General features: G+C 40.7%; 1 protein-coding gene across 3 annotated transcripts in view; it reads left to right on the top strand.

The window, feature by feature from the left end:
- The window catches only part of phldb2b (pleckstrin homology-like domain, family B, member 2b), a 40949-nt gene extending 27476 nt beyond the window's left edge, over positions 1-13473 (top strand). For 2 of the 3 annotated variants that reach the window (XM_069667591.1, XM_069667594.1), the window contains 14 exons: positions 310-471; positions 1314-1451; positions 2639-2767; positions 4514-4669; positions 4781-4891; positions 5029-5103; positions 6416-6559; positions 7297-7396; positions 8613-8763; positions 11192-11282; positions 11883-12029; positions 12428-12647; positions 12761-12846; positions 12956-13473. In XM_069667591.1, coding sequence (XP_069523692.1) covers positions 310-471; positions 1314-1451; positions 2639-2767; positions 4514-4669; positions 4781-4891; positions 5029-5103; positions 6416-6559; positions 7297-7396; positions 8613-8763; positions 11192-11282; positions 11883-12029; positions 12428-12647; positions 12761-12846; positions 12956-13096 — 1851 coding nt within the window. In that variant the 3' untranslated portion in view covers positions 13097-13473. The remainder of the gene's footprint in view (positions 1-309; positions 472-1313; positions 1452-2638; positions 2768-4513; positions 4670-4780; positions 4892-5028; positions 5104-6415; positions 6560-7296; positions 7397-8612; positions 8764-11191; positions 11283-11882; positions 12030-12427; positions 12648-12760; positions 12847-12955) is intronic. The other variant, XM_069667592.1, reaches the window with a different exon arrangement.
- The last annotated feature ends 3122 nt before the right edge of the window (positions 13474-16595 follow it).

Genomic DNA, 16595 nt, shown 5'->3' with positions numbered 1-16595 from the left:
GCAGCCGCTTAGCTCCGCCCACCCTCTCTGGCAGACCAACCACTAACTGGGCGCTGCTTGTGATTTTTTTCCCCGCAAATGTCGCCACAAACACCCAGTCCATAATACCACTATATACTGCAGATGCAAAGGCTTTCATCAGTGGGCCATAGACTCAATCACTACTGTGTTACTTCATTCGGCGATAGTGACTTAACAGACATTTATTTACATGAAAATTATATCTTTAAATCCCCAATATAAGTTCTGATAATGTGACAAGTTGTCAATGGTACACTCTTGTGATGATGCTGATGATGTTGTTATCAGGCTCTGGATGATGCAGCTCGTCACCGCAGACAAGAAGTGAGACCTTCAGAGGAGGACGTGAGGCGCGTGGAAGAGGAGAGGATCCAGGTGCTCAACAACATGGAGGAGGTGGAGCAAAAGATCAAAGAGCTGGACAACCAGATGGAGGAATCTGCTCGAGAGGTAAAGGGAAGACGGAAAGAGGGATGATGAGCATGTAAACAAATACACACAACACTATTATTTTTAACCTAATTTTGTTTTTGAAATTAACAAAATATTAGGTAGTGTTTTTCACCACTTTTAAACCCCCCCCTCCAGTGAAAATCAAGTGTTTAACCTTGTAAACATCTCCATGTGATGTTTTTCATGTGCTGCAAGATATCAGGGACAACATAATCAGTCATCTCCATGACTGGGCCTGCCTGCATTTAAACTGCAGTGTACCAAGAACAGGCTGAACAACACGTTTTCAGATTGGCAGGTTTAAGACGTCACCTCCCTAAGGAGCCAATCCTGTTAATGGACGGGGTGACGCTGTGCATATCATTATTTGTAACCTATGACAACCACTTCTGCGATGCGCGAGGCAGCTCTAACCGTCATCGTAATTTTTGCAAACTCACTACTGACTACTAACGTTAATGTTACTGCTACTAATTGCTAAATTTCAAGTTTCAACAAGTTGCCACTAAACGATGCCAGAAACAGTTTTGTTTTTGCGACATAGTGGGCAGTTGGAAATGTGCTTAGTGGGCGGAGCCTATGCAGATTCAGGAATTTTTAATGAGGGAGAAGGAGGAGATGCCTTAGGAGGATTTTTACAAGGTAATTTAACGTATTTGTAGAAAAAAACATATCAAACACAATTATTTCAAGCAAAGCATTTCGTATGTCTTAAAACATGACGTTGATGTAAGTATGGATCGACCAGGAAATCAAAATGAGTTGTGTTCAGAGATAAACTTAGAGTAGAGACCCAGATTCTTTAAAAATGGTGACTTACTGATGTGTTTTTATCTAAGGTGGAGGTCGAGCGAGCTCTGGTGGAGGCTGAGATGGAGTCAGAGGCAGCTGCTCTCCAGCAAGAAAAAGACGCTCTGGAAATACTTCACAACAAGATGGCTGACCTCGAGACCAAGTCCCAGCAGGAAAAAGAAAAGGTATTTAACAGGCTGGGCTTAATTGTAAAACAATGAGAGCAAGGGGGGAACTTCTCAGGGATTCATAGCGGCTGACACGGAGACAAAGAGCCTGTTACCATGTGGGTGGATTAAGAGCTCCGCAGAATTAGTATCAGACAAACAATTGCAAAAATGCATCATCAAATACCTAATAGCACATACCAGCCCCTCAGCAGTGAAGTTCAGAGGGAAGGATTGTCTTAATATTAAAACACAAACACTCAACATGAGTTTCAGCCTGCAGCAGTTATGTTTTTCCTTTCCCAAGGTGTTTGTGTGTGTGTGGTATTGAAAACACATATGCTACGCTGAGACTCTCATAAATTCAGGGGTCATGTGACTTACTGGTAGGTGTTAATCCTTCTCATGCTGTCTTTGGTCCAAATATATATCTGCTAATACAGCCCAGGGTGTAGCGGTCAACATGATACTATCATACACACATTGATGCTGGAGGTCCGTGGGCGTGGGTAGAAGCGGGTGTGCATTTGTCAGTGTACATTTACACCAATATATGGTATCATTTACGGGATTTGAAGTGTATGTGGGGAAAGAGATTGGATTTGTTGTGTTTGTGAGCACATGCTTTGGTTTGGCATCGGGATGAAATTTCCATGAACACACAGCCAGTAGAAACTGTACTTCATAAATCCACATCATGATGCAGAGTGTAACTGAGGGCAAGAGAAAGGAGAAAGCTCAGAGTTGGTGTTTAAAACCGTGCTGAAGAGAAGTGACGTTGAATGCTTGTACATATTATGAGCGCCTGTAAGTGTTGTATTAATAGAAAGAACCATTAATCATTCATCCATTCCGCCACCCATTCCATTCAAACAAACAGGAAATAAAACAAGAGAATAACTCATTACTACTTTCATACTATCTTCATGCCTTCATTTTTACTCCCCAGTTCTCCATCCCTGCGTAGATTTTTCCCTCCAGCTTTCCCCCCTCCCGTCCCTCTAGGCTAATCTTGCTCACCCGGTCGCCGTAGTGACTAACTGTGGCTTCCCCGCTCCCACTAACGCTGCCATCCTCTCTCTCTCTGTCCTGTGTTTGTGTGCGTGCGCATGTGTCTGTTTGTATGTACACCCAAAAAACGTGTACATGCGTGTTTGTTCGGGCATGTCTGTGCGTCTTTGTGTGTGAACATGTGTGTATGCCAGGCGTGTGAGTTGCTGCAGGCAGAAAAGGGCAGAGTAGAGAGGTTGGCTCAGATTGTGTGTGAGCAGCGCTCCCAGCTGGACAGCTGCCCTGAGGCCACCAAGGAGCCCCTGCAGGAGCAGCTGGCCAGGGTCAGTACACGCCCACACTCACACCTCACAAACACATGCACAGGTAGCTATCCACTTGAGGGTGTAAACTAATGGATCAATGCAGAGAAAACACAACTCAAAGACAAGCATAGAAGCAAGTATAGTCAACGGGATGGGAACTGCAACAGCTGTGCATGCATACAGTGATAGAGATTAACACAGAACACAACAGATTTTTGTGCACACACTCAAAACACAAAGAGATCTGTGGTGCCTGCAAATTTGGTCTTGCATGTGAATATGCAAATAATTTCTTTCTGATCTAATTTGCCTAGTTTATGTTGGTTCATGTTCTCTCCTCCCTGAGAAAGAGATGGATTACTTCATCAAAAGGGTGCAGCCTATTGGAGTCCAATTTGACTATTCTAGAAACACAGTTTTAGATAGAGTCCAATCAGAGTAATACACTCAAAATATATGTGTATTGATAACTTAATGGACAAATACAGGTCATGGATGTGCACATTAGTAATAGATTATTCTTCGTCTTAAACAATTATTGAATTAAACCTAAGCATTCTGGTTCATTCCATAAAGATATAAATGAACAAATCCATCTATGTTCTTATCAAGGATATGCACACTTCAACTCAATTGCTGGCCAGGATGAACTACTTTGTGGTCAAATGAGCCTTCTTGTGGCCAAAGACTGCAACTACAGTACAGAGAACAAACACAGCAATAGAAAAGGGACAAAAGCTTGACTCTGACATAAAACCATAAGGCAAGATTTTGTTTCCATATTCACCATGTTTTAAATCATTTGCTGATAAATTAAATATATACTCTTATATGAATTACAACAATAAAGTACTCAAGAGTACCTGTTCTAACAATATATGTTGGTCCGGTATAAGATAAGAGATAACTCCTGCTCATCCAGGGAAAAATAAATCAGGCAAAGGCTTCACCCTTTGTGTTTAGACATATAACAATATCCATGAACCCATCCATTAGCTTTACTCAATTTATAGGGTCACTGGTGGCCTGAGCCAGTCCCAACTGGTACTGGGTCTCCAGTAAATCACACAGGGGCAGACAGTCATACACAATCAGATTAACAGCGATTAACAGCAATCTAACCTGCATGTTTTTTCCTGGTGCTTTGTTTATCATTACAATATATGTATTTCTAAGAAGACCATTTCAAATGGTCTGTATTTTGTGGGAATGCTTCCAGTGTGTCAAAGCTGCATGTTTACTCAGACAGTGGTTATGCTTTGGTGTAGTCTACTGCATGACTGTTCAGTGTTGGCGGAACACCAGGGCTTGGTTTGTCGAGTTTGCATCACCTGTGTCAATGTATTGTGGGATAAAATGTGCTTTTGGATACATTATTGCTTGTGTATTTCAGTTATCTCAAAAACTCAGAGTCTGTACTAATAATATGATGCACATGTCACCCATCACTTTCCTTTCAGATAGAACCTTGTTTGTGTGTGTGTTGGAAACGTGATCCCTAAAAAGATTGAATGATTTAATGATTAAATTATTTAATCAAAACATCAGCCCAGTGGTAACTATATGTCTGATACATAAGACCTGATATGTTATTGCTTTATTTCTGCTCCAGCTTATCATGTTATATCATTAATGTAACTGCCATACATCAGTTATGCTTGTATGTGTGTGAGTACAAGTCCTTTGTTCTCTTCCTGTATGCATGCATTCTGTTGTACTGCCTGTTAACCTGTGTTTTACTTTCTGTCTGTGTTTGTGCATCAGGACTGTGAGGTGCTCGAGACAGAGACGAAGCGTTTTGAGGACCTCGAGTTCCAGCAACTGGAGAGGGAGAGCAGGCAGGACGACGAGAAGGAGACCCATACGCAGCAGATCCTCCGGGAGGTCGCAGACTACCAGCGGAGCACTGTCTCTCGCAAGGTAACGGTTGTCTCTTTGCATTTCTGGGTCAGACTGGGGGGCACCAGTGTTGGTGTCTATTCTGTAAGTGAGGTAGCAACACTTAAGACACTTGTTTTGATCTTCCTTCAGGAGCGGCTGCTAACTCTGAAGAAGCAAGCAGTACAGATTACCCAGCAGGCTCAGCGAGAGAAGGAGAGCTTCTTGAAGGAAAGGAGCAACCTGGAGGCAATGTTGCAAAGGGTACAAGCATTACCTTAATGCATGTGACCATCTTTGTCACTTTGTGTTAATAATGATTCTGAAACACCCACCAGAAAGAGGTTTTTTGTGTTTAGCATTATTTTTTAATTTGCTTTGTTTCTTTTTCTGTCTGTTAGGAGAAAGAAAACCTTTCCACACTGGAAAGAAAATATGCTGACCTCACTGGTGGCCGGGGTTTCACCTTAAGAGAGGTAGGTTTGATTGACATCTGCCGGATAAGAACTACACTTCTCTGTTATCTCCTTGAGACTCTTTACTTGGGCAGGACCCTCATCATTTTTTATTGTTGGGGTTTCCTTCTCTTCCTGCCAGGACACAGCCTCTCTGGCTGATGTGTGTCAGTCTTTTAGCTATCATTGCCGTGACGCCACCATAGCCACAAATTCTCCTCCTCCAGTCAACTTGTGCGCCCTCTCATCCCTTCTTCCCTCTGTTTTTCTAAAGAACGCTGAGGTACCTTCTTCTTCTACTTCTAACATATCTCTTTCTGTATTCCTTTTTGTCCAGATAGTCTGTTTAAGTCCGTCTTTCCTGCCCCTTGTTCCATCTCTCCCTCTTCTGGTTTCTTGTATTTGTCAATCTTTGTTATGCAGGAAGGAAAGAAGTAATTGTTTTATTAATGCACAGCACATACTCACGCATATTAATACTGTGGTAATCTTGTCTGTTGTCTTGTGTAATCGTCTCACTGAATGTTAACAGTGCAGTAACTTGTGTTTAAGTGAAGACTTTTTTGCTGTGAAACTGCGAAAATCAGCACTAAGTTCTGCATCACTCTAACAACTAATTTTCAAGTTTGTCATAACATATTAATATGGCTGACTCACTTCATTCTATGCCTCACCCATTTCTCCACATGATACTTTCCAGGGCTATGTCACAGTCAGTGAAATCAATGAGCTTTACTCACAGCTTGGGGGGGACCTTAAACCCGCCCCTGCCCCCGCTCTGACCAATGCCTCTCCCGAGTCCTCGGCAAACCCCTCCCCTGACGGCGACACCCCCAAACCACCAGAGGATGAGGTGTGTGTAGAGCTGATAGGGACTTGTAGTGTAGCACACAGAAGTAGATGATGTGTGCGCGCGTGTGTGTGAGTGTTATTGTCCCCTATTTTCCTTCTTCTTTTGCACTACTTCAGTTTTCTGACAATTTTCCTTTCTTCTCTTTAAAGCTCTGTCATTCTTCCTCACCTGCCGACTGTCACTCCTCTTCCTCCTCTTCTTCTTCCTGCTCTCATCTAAATCCCCGCCCCCTCCCCAAAACCCCATCTGTGCACTGGCCAGAGAACATGGTGTCATATCGAGACCCCTCTCCCCTCCCTGACTCTCCCCCGCCTCCCCTTCCTGTCAAAAAACACCATCACCGACACAGGCAGGTAATATGTGTGTGTGTCAGCAACTGTGTGTTTGTCTAGTGTTATGATTCATGTTTATGATGAACAACCAATTAACCATGGACACCCCTCCCTCTGTTAACTTGTGTGTGTTTGTGTGTTTGATCAGCAATTCCGCTTGTTGGAGGAGAGGAAGAGGTCTGAGAGAGAATTTGGCTCCCATCTTAGTGACACATTACCCAGGAAGAAAACCACACCCACCATGACCCCTCAGTTCACCTGTGCAACACTGGGACGCAGCTTCCCTAACAAGGTACAGACATACAGTATGTAGATGGTCGTGTGTACATAAAACCATACAAATCATGTAATGATCTTTATATTGTGTAATGTGTGTAGACACCAATGACTGTATATAAAGATGGACAACGCTTCTCCATCTGCTCTCATTGTACAAAATTGAAGCCAAAATAGCCCCCTTGATGGGCGCTGTCATCTTGCGCTGGTCACTTCATTTGGAGCCAGAGTCTGCGAAGTAGAGATCAGCGAGTGGAGCCGCTGTAGCCACTTCCCGCTAACCATCCATTAGCTTTATATATGGAAACTTCAGTGACTGTAGTGATTGTTTTAGTTACATCTTCTCTCGCCGTAATTTGGGACAGATCGGCTGCAGGAGCCATATTTGTCAACAGAGCTGTCAATCATTGTTTTTACATCATCAAATAACTAATTAAAAATAAACTTGACAGAAAAATTAACACTTTGACGTAAATCAGCATGATAATTACTAACTATAATGACAGAAACCATGTTTTAGAGAAATTTATTTCGCATGTATTTTGATTTTATAGTTTGACTCATGTCTCATCTGATAACATGGAGGAGGCAGGCTTTATGACCTATACTGCAGCCAGTCAGCAGGGGGCACTCAAAATGTTTTGGCTTCATTTTTAGGGAGCTGTCATGTCGTCCATCTTTTTATAAGGGTTATGGTAGACGCATATTTTTGAGTATCTAAAATGTGATTGATCCTTTATTTTTCACTCATAGTCCCATCAGCCTCTGGTGCAGAGCACAAGCTGTGGCAGCATTCTTCCAAGAATTTTCTCCTTATCCAGCAAAGAAACAGAATCTCGACGTCTGCATAAAGGTACACACCCATACACACATGCACAACATCCATCTGATCACACATCCACAAACATTTATTTAGAAAATGTGTATCCAGACTGAGAGATAACATGTGGGTACATAAAAATACATGGAAATAGATTCATTTACAAAGACTTTACAAAGAACACACACCTCTCTGGGTTGTTACATGAAATTGTACTGTATATGGTCATCTCTAACTGTTGTGTCTTGTTGTGTACCTCATTGACTTTTGTGGATTGCAAAGTTTGTCATTTGTTGATCGGTCAGTGAGATAGTGCAGGAATGTAAGTGGTAGAGGGCTGCTCCGTGAAGTGGTGCAGAGTATTGTTTATGTGATAGGTTGCATAACTATTCAGCATACGGCTTATTTTCATTAGTAAAAATTTCAATATTGTTTTATTAGTTGATAAATTACTACTTAGAAGCTGGTTTAATTCAGTTGGTAGAGCAGGTGCTCCATATACAGAGGCTACAGTCCTCGTTGCACTGATCGCAGGTTTGCCCCTGGTCTGCCGATCATTTGGTGCATGTCATCCCCCTCTCTACTCCCCACATTTCCTGTCTGTCTTCAGCTGTGCTATCAAATAAAGGCAAAAGCCAAAAAAATAATAATAATAAAGTACATTTCTTCTACACATATACCAGCCATTTCTCAGCATTAAGAAAATCTGTACTAATGAGTGTTCTGAGAAGCTTTCTGTTGTTATAGCATTGCTGTGTTTTCCGGACACTTACAAGAGTATCTGGTCCCTGAGTCCCTCTGGTCCCTTGATCTTGCTCATCAGATGGGTGGGACTGCTGCATGGGGCAGATGGTATCACGTTTTTGTTTCTTCCTGTACCCAGAGGCTGAGTTAGTCTCTCTTTTAAGTATCTGTGCTGCAATTTTGTCAACATTTCTCCTTCTGCTTCGGAGGACATCTCGTACTCTTCCCATCTTTTGACAGCCTCCTTTAAGGACTTTGTTGTACTGCAACAAAGCAGACATTTTTATATTAGTAGGTCGGTTTGCGATTCCTGTAGTCGGATACAAAAGTCACACCAATATTTTCACACTGGCGGGGATTTGTGATCCAAAATCGCAGCCATCTGGGCAAACTGTTGTCCCAGATGAGGTGACACGGACAGGTGAACACACATGCAAATGAAGGACTATTTTTAGTCACTACAGAGGCTGTTGTTAATTCTCTTTATATGTGTTTGTTTTTCCAGGTCAGCCCGGCTCCCGAGCAGCCTCCCAGACCAACGTCTACCTCGATACCTTTGGGTACCGTGACAACCAGGCCTTTGACACGATGAGTGTGGACAGTACCGACTCCATTGAAACGAGCATCTCTGCTTGCTCACCTGACAATGTCTCCAGGTAAGCATCGCCTCTATATACTGTCTGTGTGTGAAGATGCATTTACAACTGGCGAGTGCCTCTGACAACTTACCGTAGTTTTACTTGGAAATTTCGATGTCAACAATGTGCTGGTTTAAAATTACAGCTGCTACTCTCATCATTAATTTGGTCTGATTTTAAAAAACGAATGAGAAAAAGCTGACAGCCCAAAGGGGATTGAATGAAAAGTTGAAATATGACAAGAGACAGAGTGAAATGTGAAAATTTGAAAACACAAAAATGTCCCTTTGTGTTCATAATATGAAACATTGACTGTAGGAAGGGGGTCGGGGGCAGGGGGGAGCAACAAAGAGAGGGTAGAAAGTGAGTTAATGTAAAAAGTGTGTGGAGCTGCACAGCAGAGGTTTCCCGCCTTTCATGCTCCCTCCTCGGAGAATACGATGTGTAGAAGTGTGTGTGTTGTATGAGTTGAGGGGCACTCTTGATTAGTGTTCTAAGGGTCAGGTTACGGAAAACGGAAAACATGAAGGTGTGTGCGTGCACGTGTGTGTGTTCAGTCAATCCCCCCAGGTTCAGATGAACTGAGCAAACCAGTATGAGTGTGGAGGTACATTTGGGGGTTCAACCCCCCCCGTCAGGACTAAAACCATGTGTGCATGCTTTCCTTCTCTCCTCTTTACAGTGGTTGCATCTGTCTTTTGTCTCCCCTCCTCTTGTTCCTCTGAATGGTATGCTCTCGGTTTCTGCATATTTTTTTGCACAGTCTCAAACCATTTGCAGACTGACCTCTCTGCATTGTGAGTTTTCCTGGAAGAGACTGCCCCTGAGATCCTCAGTGTGCTTCCAGTTGGACTGTGTCGTGCGGGCTTACATTGGATTGAAAGACATGTGCGGTGGAGCTTGGATCAGTTGTTTTAAGATGGGACTGGATTCTTTGGAAAGCTTGTCAGTGATACGCCCTTTTCCTGGAGCTACAGGTGTTGGAGCGAGATAAATAGGGTTGTTCTCAAGTAATCCAAATACTTGAATACAAATATTTGAACTGGGCTGGTCTACGATGACTATGAGAGCGATTCCCTCTCATCGTCGGAGGTAAGAGAATGGCAAAGGGGATGGGGGGAACAGAAGAAAGGATGGATGTTACATTGGGGATGGTGTTGCGTATCAGAGAGTTTTGGCAGGGAAACAAGGGAAGTAAGATAAGTTTGTTAAGTATCTGGATAGTTATATAAGTAAGTCTTCTCATTAGTTTATCTGTTTATTGAAAAAAGAGAGAAGAAAATTATTTTGGTACATTTACTACCTGCTAAATTGTTAAATGTTTAACAGACTTACAGTAATATCTATATCCAGATTACACTAGTATGTACTTTAGTAGTATTTATTTAAAGATATGGCAGATTATAGAGCGAGAGCTGTGGTTGTAATATGAAATGAAACTAGCCAATGATTTTGAAACGATACCAGAGAGCGGGAAAGCATTTTCTTTCAACCGCTTTCTCTTTTTTCATCTTTCCAAACCCTCCCTCCTGATCCTTTTTTCTCTTTTTGATGACTCGGGGTACCCTACTTCTCTCTCCCTCGCCCTACTTTCCTTCCTGGTTTGTTTAGACTGAGTCTAATGTGTACCATTCATCTTAACGATCTTGTGACATCATCACAGATCAACTCTGGGTGTCCGTTTCCATCTGGCTCCGGATCAGAGAGAATTTGTGTGTTGGTGTTTGCTTTTCAGGGGGAGCGAGAGAGCAAAATTAAGCAATAAAAGAGAGAGAGAAATATATTTACACACACAAATCCCTTCGCTATGATGTCAGTCAAGAATGCGTTCATGTGTAGACCATCTGCAGTCTGGGAAAACTGAAGTTAAACTAGAGACAGGTGGTGACACAGCAGAGAGTCAGAAAGCCTTGTCTAAGAGAGAGTGTTCAGTTTTTAGATTGCCTTGAAATCCAGGCCACACACACACACACACACACACACATGCACACACACATAAAAGGCCTTTAATCAGGGATATTCTCAGGAGAAGTGTAGCATTTTTGTTGGACTGCTAAATCTAGAAGCTATGACTGTGTGCGTGTGTTCTGTACACTTTTTAGTTTTGGGCTCATTTCTTATTTTCATTCTTCATATTTGATTTATTATTAAGTACATATGTAGACTAACAACTTTGGCACTGACCTGGAGATTCTCAGAAAATCAAACACCTGAAAAAACACATGGAAAAGTCCCACTGGATTCTCTTTGTCACGCTTGTAGCATGTTTAGTTGATTAACGTGGCAGCTGCCCCGTCTCATTACTTTTCCAGTGTATTTCAGGTTCAGCCACATGACACTTTGTTTTTTTTTATGACCGTATGCTGAGTGGTTCACTGCACAAGAAAAAAGATGTTTCTGCTTTTTTCACTTATGTGTGACTGTTGTTTATGTTTGTGTGTCACAGTGCCAGTACCTCCAATGTGGCCAAGCTGGAGGAGATGGAGCGTCTGCTGAGAGAAGCCCAGCTGGAGAAGAAAAGCCTCCTTGAACACAAGGTCACTACTAGACATAATCATATTCAGTTATTTAATTATTTTTGTACTTGCAGTGTATTAATGGTAGATACAGGCCATATATAGAGAGCAATTTAACATTCTGAAGATTTGATATTTAAGTGGTAATCTCAAAGATCTCAGTTTTGTTCTCTTTGGCGGCACCTACGGCGATAAACTGTAATTACAGGAGCACACTTCCCAGATATCCAGACAGTGTTGCATGTGTGACGTCCACGGTTGGCTCCGGTTGTAACTCTGGATTTTCCTCGCTGACGGTCGCTTTCCTTTTCAGACTGTTTGCCTTCATCTGAGCGTCCAATTTGTTTCTTTTTCTCTGGATTTTCACTTATTTTTGAAGTTGTATCTGTAGTCATCGGTCTCTCTGGCAGACCAACCACTGCTGGGTGATGGAAAACGCGCCACTAACTGGGTGCCGCTTGTGATTATTTCCGCAAAAGTCACCACCAACACCCAGTTCGTAATTCTTTAAAGGCTTTCATCAGTGGGCCATAGGTTCAATTACCATTACGTTACCTCAGTTGGTGATAGATAAACATCAGTATTTCATTTAAATGACAAACAAGTTTGATTAATCCTTAGGAGAGGGAGATGGACATGCGAAAGCAGGCGCTGGACGACGAGCGGAAAAGAAGGGAGGAACTGGAGAAGAGGCTACAAGAGGAGACAAGCAGACGGCAGAAACTCATCGACCGTGAGGTGAAACTGCGAGAAAAACAGAGGGCACAGGTAAGAGGAAAAAGATTTCCTATTTCTTAGAATGATTTTTTTTTAAAAGTTGCAGTGTTTTCAGTATGTGATTTATTCTTTGATACAGCCTGTTGTTTAAAAACACCTCACAGGTTGCAAAAGGTGATTTCACCTTAAGCCTTCCATCTTGTTTCTGTAGCTCTTGTCTGTATGCTTTCAATCATGTCTGTTCCGTCAGTTTTTAGTACAAGCTTCATCCATCATGCTTTGTTCTCTTTGCTCGACCATTAACTCTTGGCAGCAGAAGAAAGAATCTTTAATCTGTCTTAACATATGATTTACATCTGCATGATTATATAAACACATATAATAAAAACATCACTGTTATTACGAATTCCTTCTCTTTCAATGACCCCAATTCAATCTTTTCCCTCCAGTCCCGGCCACTGACACGATACCTGCCGGTGCGAAAGGACGACTTTGACCTGCGGGCTCACATTGAGTCTGCGGGCCACAGCACAGACACCTGCTTCCACTTGTCCATCTCTGAAAAGACCTGCCGGGGCTACTTGATCAAAATGGGCGGCAAAATCAAAACATGGAAGAAACGCTGGTTCGTCTTTGACCGTAATCGACGCACACTCTCCTACTACTCAGGTAGGGCGGCAGACACACATGCAGGCAGAAGAACTGCCATGTAATATAGAATATGCTACATTTAAACACTGTATTTATATGTTAAAACACCTGTTTCATCTCCTTGTCTCCAGACAAGCATGAAGCCAAGCTGAAAGGGGTCATCTACTTCCAAGCTATTGAAGAAGTGTATTATGATCACTTAAAGAATGCACATAAGGTATGGGTTTAAATACATGTGTATATTTGTTGCAACCAAAGTGTCATCTGTCTTGAAAAGTATGATTTATGATCTTTTGTCTCCTCCCTCCTTCCCGCCTCTCCTTCAGAGCCCAAACCCCTCCCTGACCTTCAGTGTGAAGACTCATGACCGAGTCTACTACATGGTCGCTCCCTCTCCAGAAGCCATGAGGATCTGGATGGATGTGATCGTCACGGGAGCTGAAGGATACACCCAGTTCATGGTGTAGTGAACGGCACTCTGTGCCAAAGTGCAACAACTCTTTTTAGCTTTAAAGACTTTCTATTCCTTTTTATCCTTGGACTTTTAAACGTGTATGAACATATGTTATTGTTATCTATGCTGGAGCATTAACTCATTTTCTGTTGCGTAAAGACGCCAGCCTCAAGAAGCCAATGATTCAGTTCTCACTCATGGACCGTTACGTGTGTCATTCGAGGTTTACAATCATATGTGGAGCATTCATGTGAAATGGTAGGCAGATACAAGATATAATTTTGACAGTTTTAGGGCTTTTGGGTTGTAATTCCTGAGAGGTAATGAAGTGCAGAAGATCTGAAATGTTTTATGGTGTATCACTGTGCCTTGGAGTGCTTTAAAAATGTCCCTTAAGGTCAGAAAACCTGTTTATCTGACTCTTTCATGAAATTATTACGCCCCTTTTCCTTCAGAGAGGACCAGACTGTACCTCAATGATGATGATTGGTTGGTTTGGAGGTAATAATGTTAGAAAAACACAATGCTTAAGCTCTGTATTACATCATTACCAGCTTTAATATCAACAATGAATACATGACTGTATCAGTAGATGAGGGTAAGTTAAGTGTTAAGTGCCAAACAAACCCTCAACTTTTTTTTAACATAGAAGAGTGACTGAAATTTGAGATCATTTCATCTGTTTTTATTATATTTAAATGATTTCATATGTCAAAAATAAATAATTGCATATTAATGTAGTAAAAGTAGTTTTCATTTTCACCTTTTTAAAAAGAACAAAAACTTTTATTTGATTTCATGTATCATTACTGTGGCATTCTCAGGTCTTAACTGTATGCATGCTCCTATGATCATGTGTGAATTTATACACGTGCTGAAGAAGTGCCTGTTTTGTGTGCATACGCTATGTACACCGCTATTTACTGTGAGCTTCAAACGAGGCTCCAAGGTGCTATTCTGATATGCTGAATGACTTATAATCCTAGACACACACTTATGTCTGAACATGTAAATCGGGGTGTAATTATACACTCAACTTGGTGATTATCAGTTATTGTTATATGGATGACTATTCTGAGTTTACAGAGGTGTTACCACACGCTCAGAAATGAAGCTCAAACAACTGTCATAACATAGTTAATGCAGGCAACTTGTTTTTTTATTCTAAGTAGCAGTAGTAAGTAAGCAGATATAAGTAGTAAGTTAAATAGGCACGAGGAACAGTAGACTTTTACTAAGACACATTTTATATTTGTACATTTTGTTTCTAAGTTGTAGTTAGTTTAAAGAGAGTTATGACAGATATGTCCATTATCAACTCAAGACTCCTGTTTGTGCCTTTTTTTCATCCAATTTTTGTGACAGTATTTTGGTGCATATCAGCTATTTTTTAAGAGCTACATGTATCTATATACTAAATGCCAAATTATGGCAGGAACACACAGACGTGAAAATATGGTCCTGAGTGGTTTTGTGAGGAAAAATCCCTTCTAGGATTAAGTTGTCTTTAAAGGCGTCGGTGAGAAAATAAACTATGGTACACACACTCACTTTTAAGAGGCCTTTTGTAATCACAACCGACTGATTATTGTGCTGCTTTGGTCCACTACTTTTCTTTGCATTTCTTTTATTACCACTAATTCAGTGCTTTTGTTAAACACACTATTCCACTTTGAACACTAAGGCTGCTTTTATATTGTTTATCATACTCGACTGATCGGTGTGTCATTTTGCCTCTTGGCATCGCTTTTTTTTGTTTGTTTTATTGACCAAAGTATATGTTTATGTGGTATAATGTATATGTGGTGTCTTTGCTTTGTCTTCACTTTGATCAGTACAATAAGATTACAATGATATGTGTTATTACAAGACAAGCACATGGTTGTTTTCCACCAATGAAATGAGCTGTTACAGTGAAAGCTTGACTTTTCTTTGAATAACTACTTTCTTATGTTGATTCTACTGTATTTATGCCATAACCAATGCATGTATCGCAATTTTGTATTTGCATAAGACAAATAAATGATATATTTTACCTTTTATATAATGTTCATTTTAAGACGTCATTTTAATTTGCATTGACATCATAAGTTTGGCAACAACAACAAAATAGTAGCTCATTACTGGAATAGCTTAGGTAGATTTAAGACAAAGTCACTTGGTGAGTATTGCATTCTATTCAACCCAAAACCTCAGGAGTTACACATGAAGTGGTTGTTTAATACATGTTTACAAATGTATCAAATGTGTTAGATGATGATAGATGAAGTACTTTCGTGATCCTCGAGGGGAAATTAGATTACAATATCAGCTTTAACATTTAACATCACAATAAAAATACAAAAAGTAATACAAGACCAATACTATATAACAAAGAGAAGGCACAAGAAACATATAAATGTTAAGTTATAATGATGATACATTAATATTTTCAGTGATATGATACACAAGATATAATGCAGTAAGATGGATATATTACAATATCACACGTAACACAAACTAATAGATTTGAATATACAGTGTATAAACACATTTAAGTTTTTAAGGTAGATGTTCGAAATAGGCAAAGCAAAAAGTGCAAAGATATTGAGTCCAGATGAGTGTCTAGGTTTAGCACAGACAGCTGTGTTGTACAGCCTGATTGAGGTAGGTAGAAAAGACCTCCTTTATCTTTCTGTGGAACAGCAGGGATGGAGGAGTCTGTTACTAAAATTGCTCTTCAGATTGCCCAGCATGTTATGGAGAGGGTGGGAGTCATAGTCCAAAACAGTCATGAGTTTCTCCTGTATTACAATATTACTGCATCTCCTCAACACTAAATGCCAGCTTTCTTGTGTAACAAATGTTATTTTCATTAGGCTATGTATCTTTCGTAGTATCATTGCATTTTTTTTTTTAAACAATTCTCTTCCGTGTTTTTGACTGTTAGTACTTATCAAAATTGTTTCTTAGTTTTACCAGTAGACTGAATCAAATGCAGGCCTATTATATTTGTTCCCCAAAAATGTGGTGTGGTATTTAAAATTATAAGTTTAATCTCATAACCTTTTTAGTAATTAATAGTCAACTGGTGTACTTGTTGGATGTTAAGTTTGCAATATTTACATAACTATCATATTGATACCTCCAAAGATTTTCAGGTATCTCCAGCCAGTTCGGGTTACAAACATGAAGATAGAGCACCGCTATGTGGCAGAAGTTGGTACTGTCAGACTGCTCTGTTAGATGAACAGTTTATGGTCTATTCAGATAATAAACACTGCATACTGTTCTAACTACGGTCCAATGCTACAATATACAAGGTGGAATGATACAATGAAGCCAATGAAAGGAACAGTATTGAAATACGTTTCAGTCCTCTTGATTCGGTTGGACTTACTGTGGGGGTGGACTTATTTGCTCGCTGGAAAATCCCATCATGCTTTGCGGCTATAGTAAATAAAAACATTTATCAGAGAAAAAGGTGGGTGGTGAAGTTCATTCGCATTTGACATTACAACATAATTGAGTTA

Source organism: Semicossyphus pulcher, unplaced genomic scaffold (genome assembly GCF_022749685.1).
Source record: "Semicossyphus pulcher isolate SPU_LCO1_2020_fin unplaced genomic scaffold, fSemPul1.0.p SCAF_18, whole genome shotgun sequence".
Taxonomy (NCBI): Eukaryota; Metazoa; Chordata; class Actinopteri; order Labriformes; family Labridae; genus Semicossyphus; species Semicossyphus pulcher.
The sequence above is the reverse complement of the archived record's forward strand: the minus strand, read 5'-3'. Positions and strand labels throughout refer to the sequence as shown.